The 13,108-nt window shown below is 42.3% G+C and overlaps 1 protein-coding gene across 5 annotated transcripts in view; it reads left to right on the top strand.

Moving 5' to 3' along the window:
• Window positions 1–13,108, top strand: part of NEBL (nebulette) — a 368,185-nt gene that overhangs the window by 334,556 nt on the left and 20,521 nt on the right. For 3 of the 5 annotated variants that reach the window (XM_082742122.1, XM_082742123.1, XM_082742124.1), the window contains exon 5: window positions 1,397–1,568. In XM_082742122.1, coding sequence (XP_082598248.1) covers window positions 1,397–1,568 — 172 coding nt within the window. Of the gene's footprint in view, window positions 1–281; window positions 387–1,396; window positions 1,569–4,101; window positions 4,195–5,554; window positions 5,705–13,108 lie in introns of all 5 variants that reach the window. The other 2 variants (XM_082742120.1, XM_082742121.1) reach the window with 2 other exon arrangements.

Raw genomic sequence — 13,108 nt, 5'->3', positions numbered from 1 at the left:
GCAGCGGCTTAACCCACTGAGCCACCCAGGCGCCCCACACACCATTCTTGATTCATAGAGAGACTTAGGTTGTCTTCGCTGTAGCTTTTCAAGGTGAATTTTGAGAGTAAAATTTTAGATTGTTACCCTAGAATGACAGATAACTCACTGAACAACTTCCTTGGGAAAGAATTGGGAATACGTTCTATGTGTTTCACTCATTTGGAAAGTCTGAAAAGTTATGTAATGTTTTCTCTTAAAATTGTCTTCTTGTTAAGTACATTCTACTATTTACTTTGCAGGTAAAATATACCCAGGACCATAAACAGATGAAAGGTAGACCAAGTCTGATTTTAGATACACCTGGTCTGAGATATGTCAAAGAAGCACAAAATCATATTTCAATGGTAGGGTACAACCAGCTCCTTCTTCTCATGACTAAAACATACTAAGGAATGGCCCCACCCAGTGTACTGACGGCGTCGCTCACCATTAATCTGGATAACTAACAACGCATGAATGCAAAGCAGAATGTGGATGGGCCCATCCATTTGAGGGGACTTTCTAATCACACTGAAATGTAATGGACATCTTTAGTCCTAATAAAGTAATTTTTCTCAGTGATATTTTGGGTGTGTTTTTATTTCTAACATGACTACTATGAATGCATTTTATGAAAAACATTTGCTTGGACTTCTTTTCAAGTAATTTTATGACAGAGCTTGGTATGTTTACATGTTGCAAAGAATATAAAAAATGTGTATGTCTTGTAAAGCAGTTTCATGAAGTACAATTTATACACGATAAGGTTTATTCATTTAAAGTGTACAATTCAGTGGTCTATAGTAAAATTTACAGGTCCAATTTCAGAACGTGAAAAAAGTGTATGTTTTGAAGTACGTATATCCATTTTTGCAATAATATACAAAAATTATATGTATCATTATTTTTGACTCTCAATCTAATTTTAAATAATACTGTTTTCTTGGATAATTGTGTGGAAATAACATGTCATTTTAATACCTGTTAAAGGTTGAAAGATAGAAAATTAATTTGTACCTAAGTTAGTACATTTTAGGAAATCACCAGGATTAAAATATAGATGTATCTTTTAAGCCTTCTCACTGATATACTGTACTGGTTTATATATAAATTTAAAAGAGCTGCTAACCATAATGATGGAAAACTGTGAAAATATCAGCAGTTGATTCCTGATGTGAGGAAGCTGACATTTCAGACACTATTTTCAAAATAATTGGAAAAGATACATATATATGGGAAACAATCTAGATGCAGTTGATTCTAGATACGTGAATGTGGAGAGTGATCTAGAGGCAGCTGCCGTATCAACATGTTGTGAGGTATGTAACAACCAGGAAATTTCAGATTGAGTTCATGCTGTTTTTTTTTTTTTCAGGTAAAGTATCATGAAGACTTTGAAAAGACAAAGGGAAGGGGCTTTACTCCTGTTGTAGATGACCCCGTGACGGAGCGAGTAAGGAAGAACACCCAAGTGGTTAGCGATGCGGCCTACAAAGGTGTCCATCCTCACATTGTGGAGATGGACAGAAGACCTGGGATCATTGTCGGTAAGCTGATGGTCCTCCTTGGCAGGTCCTCACAGTCAAAAAGATTGTCCTTGGCCTAGCTTTTGAATCAACCTACTTATTCACTAGACGACTCCTCAAATGTTTGATGTGGTGCCCATCTAAGCACAAACCATGGGCTAAGTGTTATTGCTGGTGCCATGTTGAATGGGATCCGTGGTTCTTGCCAGGTTATCAGTGCCAATCCGTTCTGTTATTGGGCCTTCTCTGTCTTTAATAACTTTCTGACCTTAAGAGTGTATTTGTATTTAAGCTCAAATACAAGACACGAGTGATAACAATGGTTGAAAATTATTTTGTTTTCCTTTCGCTTATGTACCTGATCAATGCATTGTACTGCAGACATCATCTACATGGGGGACACAAATGGCAGAAAAAATCCCATTTTGGTTCTTTTACCACAAATAAAAGTGCTAGAGAGATTCTGATAGTATTCCATAATATGAGTAGCTCTTTTTTTTGAATATTATCTCTGAATGGGGATAATCAGGAGCTGTCTACAAATGCCATAAATCTGAGATGAAGGAAGTTTCTCTCCTCAATGTTCTTTTCATCCGTCTGGGGACATCTTAGGAATGTAGTCTTATATGGTGGCTGAGATAGCAGGGACCACCCCAGAGTATAAGGAAGGGCTAGAAAGACAGTTATTGACTTTTCAGTACCCAGCAATGGCCCATACTTCCAAATGACTGTCATCTGAAATTTCATAGCTAGTCCAGTCCTAAAGCTCAGGTAATATTTTGGGGAACCATTCCACACGCTCATCAATAATCTGAGTGTTAGGTGAGCTTCTTCTTCACAGGGAACTAGTGAAAGGCCATTTAGAGGTGGGCTGGGCAAAGGAAGTGTGTATCTGACTCGGTACTGTCTTAACGTAAAGCAGCAATACTGAGATCAGGGCACTAAGTTCCTTGAATGATTTAGTGAGTCTGAAAGTCCTTCTCACAGAGGGATTCCACACACATTTGCACACTACTGACAGCTCGTCCACATCTTCCAAAGGTGATTTTGTAGAAGGATCACCGTAATTTGGATGGATGAGCTGAGATGTTTTCATTGAAAGTAGCATGGTGTTAATTTCATTGCCTTGGTTTAACATCTCACAAGGGATGGTGAGAACAGAGACTCCGATTTGTCCCTCAAGGGTGGAGAGAGATGCTGAGAGTCTGCACAGCTTATACCGAGGTCCTCTGCCCTAGATCAGGGCCTGAGTGATGGTGAAGTTCTTGTTAGAAACTGGGAGATTGTCTAGTCTTCAAGCTCTCAGAATTCAGTCCTCACTATCTTTGAGATAGAAATCATTATTTATTTATTTTTTTAAAATGGCAACATCTATGTCTTTAAATTATTCCCTTACTGGAAGTCACTTTACTTCTTCTTACTGAGGGAGACTGTTTTCCATTGAGGACTTTTTTATGAAGCCACAAAATGAAGCACCTTCAACAAACAAACTTCTGAGCCAGGCGGGGAAATGCAGATTTGGAGATTTTCTGAGCAATTCAGACTAAGCCAATTTGTGCTGCTTCTACCTTTGCTGGAGGCTCTGCTATCTCCTAGGTGCGTACCTGTGGCCAGGCTAACTCCACCTCTCTATGTCTTCATTTTCCCCTCTATGAAACGGGATAGTAATAGTGCCTACTTAAATATGGCGTGACGCGGAAGTGAGTTACGTTGTTGACCGACAGTGGTGCCCGCACGTACCTCAGAGCTCTACTTCTAGTTCATTAATTGTTTTTACTTGTAGCTAGATTTTTCACTCTCCGCTGGTGAGTACAGCACTGTGCAGATTACTTTAGGACCTGAGCACCATTAGTTGGAGACGCAGGTGAACCTGGAAGTTATTATATTTGGATTTTGCCTCTGACTTAAATAGGAGAGTGGACTGGCCTGCTCGGTCTGGTTGCTAAGCATGGCAGTGAACACATCTCCTGTCCTCTGAGAGCAGGAGGCTGCTCCTCGCTCGTCTTTCCATCCCTCATCGTTCTTCTGTCCGTTCCTTCACTTTTCCCATAAATGTGTCTTGTGAGGGTCAAGCTTGCACTCACGGGCTCCCAATAAAAGTTGGGCTGGCCACTTACCTACATTTTAAACCATTTGTTTTAGGGAGAGAAGTTTTTGTTCTTCGTTTTCTCAGACAAAAACCTCTCAGTCATGAGTGACTCAGGCGCCCTTGCTCAGGAGCGTAAATCAAACATTTTACCTCTTTCAGCCTGTGGAGAGCACGAGTGTTGGGGGTTCGGGGATGCGGGGAGTTGTTGGTGTGTTGGGTGATGAGTGGCGGGCTCCAGGTGGCAGGTCAATGAAGGATAAACCAGGCAAGTGAACTTTGCTTACAAAGTTTTCTTACTAAAGCCTTGTGGACGTGACTGTCCCTTTGTTCTCCTCTGAAGTGCATCGGGTTTGTTCATTACCGGTTTGCTGATGATGTGCTTCTTTTTCCAGACTTGTGCTTGACTCTGATGCTGACTTTTTAAAATTCATTCTTGATTTTTTGATTTCTTCCTTTTGGTAAAAGACCTCAAAGTTTGGCGTACAGATCCTGGCTCCATCTTCGACCTTGATCCCCTGGAAGACAATATTCAGTCTAGAAGTCTCCATATGCTTTCTGGTACTGCTTACATTTTGAGTTCCTCCCCGTTTATGCGGTTTTGTCCTGAGAGTGAAGCTACCCCGAGCGGTAGAGGCTCGTGGTACCGACTGTGTGATGTAAATTGTAAAACTGAGGATTTGAAAAACAAAACAAACAGAGAAACAAATACTATGCTGCTTTAAAATACCATTAATCATTTATGAAAGCAAACTCGCAAAAGGGCTTTTTAAATATATTTTAGATTCGTTTGCTCTAGATTCACTTAGAAAGGTGTCCAGAGATTCCTGATGTCTGCTTTTCATTAGTGAATGTGATTTTATAGGTTTTTGGGGGCTTGCAAGTGCAGTCTTTGGAGTGCACTAAAGTGCTGAGACAGAAGTTTGTTTCATGGAAAACACTGTTCCAACATTTTAAAGGTAGATGTTAAGAACCATATATAAAACAGTGGGGAGGTTTTCTAAATAGCATCATGAACATGTTAACATAAAATAGACTTTTAGGTACCCTTAAAATGTATCTCTGAGTGTTTGTATAACACAAAATTTATAGTGTATAGATACGCAGGTTTATTTGACTTTTAATTTAGACCGCATGTTTCCAATTAAAAGCAAAACCTGAATGGTTTGGCTCTTTGGGTACAGTGATAGCATGGTCTAACATTTCAAGCTCTTAGATAGTGTTTAACAGACTGAAGCTGTGACAGTTATGCAATTATTTTAAACAATATAAATAGATGAATCCTACCCATTGGGTCTAACTCTATTCCCTGATTTATACTCCACATTTAATTACTGACATTAATGAAACTGAAAGCCCAAGGCAAAGTAGGGACTCTAATACTTTTGTAATCAGTTTGATCCACCTCCTCTGCCAAATTGCCCTTAAACTTTCTGAAAATAAGGAAAAGGCAACAAATGCTGTATGCTTGGGGATTGTTGAAAACGATTTTGTCTAACCAGACGTTAAGTTTGATAGAAATATTTTAGTTTGCTGGAGTTTCTTAGTTCTTGTCAATTTCCCATCCCCTATTTCTCCTTGAAAATCTAGAGTTATAATGAATATAAATGATTGTTCAACATTTATACGTTTGACACAATGTGCGCTGGGATTTGGTTGTAGGTGACTAGAGCTTGTAGTAGTTGAGCTTTGGGTTTTTTATTTAGTAAGAGACTGTTTTACTTCCTTGTTAAACTTTTAAGTAGTTTTTCTTCTTCTTCTTCTTCTTCTTCTTCTTCTTCTTCTTCTTCTTCTTCTTCTTCTTCTTCTTCTTCTTCTTCTTCTTCTTCTTCTTCTTCTTCTTCTTCTTTTGTGTGTGTGTGTGTGTGTTGTTCTTCAAGTCACTTAACTCACAAACCTGAATATTTTCCCTCCAATATAGAAAAGGCGAATCACTACAGGAGACTCCGTTCTCGGTCTCACTCGAGCAGTACTTTTGGTACAGGTCTGGGAGATGACAAGTCAGAAATATCTGAGATTTACCCTAGCTTTTCATGCTGCAGCGAGGTAACCAGACCGTCGGATGAAGGAGGTAGCAAACATTAACCAGTCTCAGAGAACAATAATGCATTTTTGTACACACGTCACGAGTGCTTCTAACATTCTTACATTCTTTACCTTTGCACAAACACGGGTGCATTTGAAAATTTTAAATTCTGTTTAGAAAGTTGAGTCCTTTTCTTTTAAACTACTAATTTGCATTCCTGCATGTTTGTTTTTCCTGTCTTGCTTCACTATTTTCACCGCCAATGGATCTTTAATGACAGAAGGGTCTTGGGACCTGCTATGTGGGTCTGTTTCACAGTTGGATGTGACGGACACATGCAGCCAGAGTGGACACTGGAGTTCTGTGGAGCTCCTATCTGATTTCCATTAAGGAAAATCCGTCTTAGAGTTATATTTGAGTGAGTAAGAGGGGTTGCTCTGAGTTTGTATGCATTACAATATCAATATGTATTTGCAGACAGAGCTAGATCTTGCCTAAAGCAAATTGGATGTGATATTTGAGATATGAGATTTTTTTTTTTAAAAGTGGAAAAATGCTATTGATTGTTAATAATCTTTCTTATATTTCCTACAGTCCTCCTCTCTTCTGTTTCTGCATCCAAGCTAGTGGGTTAGGTCTAGACCTTTTCATTGCAATTGTTTTGGATGTTAAAGTAATCCTGAAGATAAAAGTCTTACATCAGATGTTTAAGACTGCGGCGCGGCTACATTTTGGTGCTGTGGATGGTGGGGTGAGGGGGTGAGGGGCCAGCAGGGCACAAGAACTACTGAAATCCCGAATTTCCTTTTCAACTGCAGAGGTCATATCGCTGGGAATAAATCCCTGAGGCAGGCAATTTTGATGCTGAGCAACTTAACATTGGGGAGCTTGGGGTGGGCGGGGGGTTGGGGAGAAAGTAAAGTGATGGAAGACCAGATGAGACCACGAAAACTCCTGCAGTTTTGTGGTGGCTATTTCCATTTGTCCGAATAAATGTTAAAATCAGTTACATCCCGTTACTACTTAAATTACGCATTTAGGCAGGCCTTAGCTTGGTAGGAAGGTTTTTTTGTTTTGTTTTGTTTTGGTTTTGGTTTTTGGTTTTTCATGTTTCAGCTTTACTGAGGTACAATTGACATACAAAGTTGGAGGATATCTGATGTGTCCATTGGGACGATCTGACATATGAGGACTTGTGAAGGCACGCCACCCACCCCCGCTCCCCTGCCCTGTCTAGTTAATTAGCCCATCCGTCACCTCACAGAGGTCTCTCTTATTTGTGTGTGAGAGAACATTCGTGTTCTACTCTCCCAGCAGATTTCAACTAGGCAGTACGGGGTTGTCAACCATTGTCACCGCGCTATATGTTAGAACCTTGGAGTCTATTCATCTGAGAGCCCAACGTGTGCAGCCTTTCCAGCTCCCCCCGCTTTTTGCCCCACCCCCCAGCCCCTGGCAGCCACTTTTCTACTGTTTCTATGAGTTTACTTCTTTTCTTCTTTTTAAGATCCCACCTTGCTAAAAGTTTTAAAAGATCTCCTTTCCCTACGATTCTAGTGAAGAATTTTTCCGTTAGTTTTGCTCTCCTGTAGATAAGATGGACATGGGCGATCTCCCTTTTCTGTAACTGCCTCTCTAGCAAAGGGTTCACGTAACTTCTTGAGTTTTTCGATTAGGATTTAGGGATCTTGATTTCTCCCTTCCGTGCCCTTTGTGGTTCTGGAGGTGCATGATACTGTTGATGCTTGATGAGATGAACAACACCCAAAGCAAATACAAGAATAAATTTTGATCCCTCTTAGTCAACGTAGCTCAGTGCAGCATTTTAGAGTTGATGCAAGGTACCTTGGAGGCTTTGCTCCACAGCGACCCTTCCCCTTGTCTGTGTACACCCAACACAGCACTCATTCATTTATTCGCCAAATGTTTATCGAGTGTTCTTTGTACCCCAGCCAAGAGCCGGGATCTGGAGAGGCATATAGCAGCAAACAAAAGAGATACGCCTCTGGTCTAAGGGGTTCGAGTTTGGTGGAGGGGGCCTGACATTAAACAGATACTGACCCAACTCCTATATAATTAAGAACAGAGCAAGTGCTGTGAGGGGAGAGCATGGGGGCTCCAAGATGTGTAACAGGGGACTTCCATCTGGCTTTCATGTCAGCGAAACCTTTCCAGGGAAGGAGGATTTGAGCAGAAACACCAATGCTCGATGATGTTAACTAGGCCAAGAGGGCTTTGGGAGAAGAACGTCTTTGAGAGAACAAACAGATCTCTGAGACAGTGTGTCAGGGAGGTGCTCAGACGGAGGTGTCGAGTAGGCAGAGTGCTGCGGGAGGGCTCCGTGGCACACAGCTGTGGGAGGTCTGGGATGAACCTGCAAGGAGAAGGAGAATTCAGACCGCTTCCCCCTGATGGGTCTAGTCCCTGCGCTGCTGTGAACTCTCCCTTCTCTGCCTCCAGGGCTGCACCGTGAGAACCCACTGTTGCTCGATTAAAGCCTTTCTTTCTCCTCCTCTGCCATGCCTTCTTTTTTCTAACTATTTTTAGCAAAGGGACCCTCCCTATACTATGCCCAGCTGAATGAGAAAATGTCTCCCTTGAAAGATGGTATATGTAAATATTCTTACAGTTAGGCCAGAATGTAAGAGGAACCCATGGTTAATAGGGAATAATTACATTTTTTTTTTTTTTAAAAGGGAGGAATTTCAGACTTCGTGGGAGGGCAGTGAGCCAGGGGAGGAGATTTCTGGCAGAAAGGTGTGTCTCAGGAGCTTAAATAATGTCTTATAAGATACCTTTAAAGATGCCTTTCATGCTCATCCCTCTGTTATAGGGCCAAGACGCTCTGCTCGTAGTGACATTCCCTATTTTGGAAAATGGTTATTGAGGTATGAAGCAAAAGTCAAGATGTGTCAGTAAGTGCTCTAAAGCACATCCAAGTGATGGTGGTACCATAAGATATCTGCATTAATTCAAGAAGAGTTCGGACTACATGGGAATAGACACCCCGTTCCATTTATTTTAAGGGAAGCAGGCACATTCTATCGACTGGCCCATGATGTCTGTATTCAGATGATTAGTGATGTAGCAAACCTAGTATGTTCAAAACAATATCCTCACTCCCACCCTCCCCACCCTCCCCAGGGACCTGCTCATTCTCAGGTTCCCAGTTTACTAAGTGGCAGCTGCAGCTGTCCAGATCCTGAGATCTAGCCCCGTGGAGTCATCCTGGGTCCCTGTCCTTCACTCACACCGGCCTCCGACCCATCAGTAGATCTTGTCAGTGCCACCCGGAGAAGTGCACGCAGAATCCAAGTGCTCGGGACCCGTCTGCCTTGAATTGTCATAGTAGCCTCCAAACGGTTTCCCGCTTCTGCTCTGGCCTCCCCCACCGCCAACCCTCTGTTCTCCACTTGGCAGCCGGAAGGAGCTTTCTGAAACACAAGTCAGACCACGTCTTTCTTCCACTACCATTTCATTCTGAATATACCCCAGACCCTTACCAGCACCTACAAGGCCCTCACCTGCTCTGGGCCCTGGCTGCTAGTCTCAGCTCATTTCCTCCCATTTTCTGTCCACCCCCATCGTCCTGTCTCCCTGCTTTACTCGAACCTTCCAAACAAGCTCCCATTCTGGGCCATTAGACATGAAGTGCTTCTCTGCCTGGAACATTCCTTCTCATCCCTGTATTTGCTTTTGCCTAGTCTAGTCCCACTTTTTTCCACGATTCTGCTCAGATGTCACTTTATCAGAGAGACCTTCTTTAAAGACCAGAGATAAAGTAGTGCCCATTCCTTTCCTGTCTCTTTACTCTCCTTATTTCCTTCCATTAGCACTTGACGCTCCTGGAGATATTATATATTTCTTTTTTATTTGCTCATCTGTATCTGCTTTGCTAGAATAGAAGCCTTACAAGAGTGGACTTATTGGCTCTTTTGTTCACCGATCTCTCTCCAGCCTTTAAAATTAATGCTCAGCAAGTATTTGGTGAATGCACAAAATGGCCGAGTTAATATTTTTTTTCTGTTCATTCTTTTTTTTTTTTTTAATGGAGGTATAATCGACCTATAACATGGTATTAGTTTCAGATGTACAATGAACTTAGATCTTAAAAACTAGAACTGCATCTATAAATATATATAGCATAATTATTTTTTAAAATACAAGTCTACTGTGGAAGGCTTTTAAAGAAATTCTTCCATTTTTGTTTGGATGATGTTTTGATATGTTTCAAGGACATTAAAGCATAGCTGAAAAAAAAAAAAAACACACCAACCCCAAACCCTAAAACGGAAACATTCCCAGTGTTGTGTTTTGTTTTGTTTTCCCGATGAGAAAGGGAAGGAGTGGTATTCATGACTTTTTGGTTACTTTGAAATTTAGGGTCCCCTTTGAAATGTGTACTATGCTGGGACCTGGTAAAGAGGTGCTGATTGACTCCACAGAAGGAAGAAACTTCTATGATCTTGATGGCTATTTGATGAAAACCTTTAGTGTCTTGAATAAATCATATGTGTTGCTTTAAATACCATTCTAGAAATTGAAAAGAATTTTAAAACCATACTTGTTAGTGGTAAGATGAAGACAAAAAGAAAATGTAAGTATTCAGAAATGCCATTTTTGGGGTCCAGACTTTGTTGATTTTTTCTAAAGATCTAGATTAGGATTTTCTATGATGGAATGCACTAACTCCCAGAGAGAGGCCCTGTAATAGTGGGTTCTCTCCCTGCTGTGGAGGGGGTGGGTGTGTGTCCACGCTGCATTGCAGAAGACACAGCGCCGGGCCACAGGGCCTTCAAGAGTGTGGACTTTACACATGTGGCCTGAGTTCTCTGGAGGCCACCTGATGTTACAAGGCACATCTGTAACCTGAAGGCTATAGAACAAGAACTCTCTAAGAGATTTTCCGTTCTCCTAAGCTAAGTGCCGTCAGTTCACACAGACTTTTTTTTGTTGCCTTCTCACTTCTCCATGTGCGAGGATGTGTTTCTGTTTTAAAGATGATCCATTGCACTTTGTGAATTAAGTGGCTGGGCAGTTAGGCGAGTTATGTTTTAGGGTCCTTCCTATGAGTCAGAGGAAATTCTGATTTGGGGGACAAAGCGTCAAACAATTGGCTCCTTTCCTTGAGGCAAAAGTACCCTGTTTTCATTGTTCACATTTGGTTTTCATGAGCATTAACATAGAGGCTCTCTCCTTTAATTTTGTATCATTGTTTCCATTATGTGTTGCTCGTGATATTTTCTCCCTCTTGCTTTGATTGCTGAATATTTTCATTTTCTTATGTGATTATTTCGGGCTTTCTTACTCTTCCATCTACTTCCCAAGGTATTAAGTTACCAAAGGATTTTCATTTTACATCTCTACTGTGTTACTTTGATTCAATAAAAGAGGCTTTTATTTAAACTTGATCTAATTTTGTTTTGATTCTTGAATAGTATTATTTGAAATTATCTTTATTGCCTTTTGGTATCAGATTAGGTTAACTCATTTTCACTTGACACACGGTTCCATGACTGGCAATTCTCCTGATGGTTCTTGCTTATTTCACTGCGAGATTTTCTTTGATCTTTGTGTTTGTCTTCAGGTCACTTGCCTGCAACATCTTTTTGCCTTCTGGTGCCGAGATTTCTTCTGTTGCCCCGAACTCACAGTGGTCCTTGTGTTTACAACCTTGCCCAGGGTTTGCCCTTCTCAGTTTGAACTGGAGTTCCATTTGGCTTCAGGTATTTTGTGTTTTCTGATTCCCTCCAGAGCCTACGAGGCTATGGGAGGGCGATGGGGAAGGAAAAGCAGATGCACTTTTTAAGACAGACATTGGCGGTTTTCCAACCCTGTGAACTTTTCCATTTTGTTGTGAAGAAATCTGATGGGGATGACCTAGTCCTGCCTTCACTGATGAAAAATGAGGTTCTGAATTCAGTGACTATGTCCACAGGGCGGTGCTTATAGCGTTCCAGCCCAGGCACCATGTCCTCAACAGAGGTTAGGTTGAGGGAGATGCTTTAGCACCTTCTGGAACTCTCTGTCAATTGCCTGGAGGTGGACAGAGAGGGTGATGCGCCAAGTAGGGAGCCAAGTACCTGAAATCTATGGGTGTTTAAGAGCACCCATAATGCCATCTGTTCATTCACCAAACACTTATCTCCCCGATGCATGAGACACTAGAAACAGAGAAAATAAAGATACAGTTACTGGCCTTGAAGAACTCACCTTCTGGAGGGAGAGCTGGCTGCATTAACCCATTGTGCTCAGGAAGGTGCCATGTGGAATGACACCTGGAGTCAGAATGGTGTGGAATGGGGAAGGAGTGTTTTTGGCAGAAAATCAGCAGATGACAGAACACAGCACTTTGCTTGCTGTGTTCTGGCATATCGGAAGCCCAGGGGCTGTGTGTCAGGGAACGGGGCTGAAGACCAGACCAGAGCGTGGGGAGGGCCAAGCCAGTCTCTGCAGACAGGGTGCAACCGAAATCTCCTTTCTGGGCATGCTGCATGGGCTCCTGTCCTGCAGGAGATTTAAAGGCTGCATAGAGCTCCAGTTCGTGAGGCTGGTAGGTCACTGGGTCTCTGACTTGGAAGTTTAACCCACTCTGGGAGCTTGTCTCAAGATCTCGTCTGCACTGGCTGATATAGACTCTGCCAAGAGAACGGACTCCATGGGCTCCACGTGACCAGAAGGCCTTCTGAGCAGTCTTGCAGAGGCGCTCGTGGTGCAGAGACAGCATTGTTGGTTTTTATTTGAAGTGTCACAATGTTTCTCATAGCTCAGTGACATTCAGCACTGTTATAGAAGAGCAGGAATGTCAAAACCATAGCCCCTTCTTACTCTCAGGACTTCCAGACTCCAGGCAAAGGAGCCCACGGCTGGGTGTTGGATAGGCAGCTCAAATCTTATGTCAGAACCAGTGTCTTATTTCCTGTCTTCCCAAACACACAAACACACAAGCACACAAACAAACATCTGTTCTTGTCTCTGTTCACCATCGCAGCTGATGACACAATCATTCAGAAAAATAAGCCAACAAAACCAGGGGCATCCTTGTCGCCTTTCTTCTCTCACACTTGACATTCAAGCCATCTGGACACCCGCTGGCCCTGTTCATGATGGAGCTGTGCCCAGTCCAGCCTCGCCTCACCAGGTGCAGAGCTCCCTGACCAAATTCCCTCCCATTTCTTTGAGAGCTCAGAAATAGGCTCCTGGTCTTTGTCATTCCGTTCTCGCCCTCTTTGATCTGGCCTTGGCCCGACTGCCAGTGATCCTTTAAAAACCTGCATCAGCTCTCATCTTGCCCTTGCTCAAAATTCTCTAGTGGTTCCATTCATGCTTCAGCTGAAACTCAAGAGCCACAGGCTACAAGGCGTTACATGGCCTGGCCTTTGGTCATGTCTCCAGTTTCATCTTCTCCCAGACTGTCTGCTGCAGCCACCCAGGCCATCTGGCTATTTC

This window comes from Mustela nivalis (assembly GCF_964662115.1).
Source record: "Mustela nivalis genome assembly, chromosome: 7".
Classification (NCBI taxonomy): domain Eukaryota; kingdom Metazoa; phylum Chordata; class Mammalia; order Carnivora; family Mustelidae; genus Mustela; species Mustela nivalis.
The sequence above is the reverse complement of the archived record's forward strand: the minus strand, read 5'-3'. Positions and strand labels throughout refer to the sequence as shown.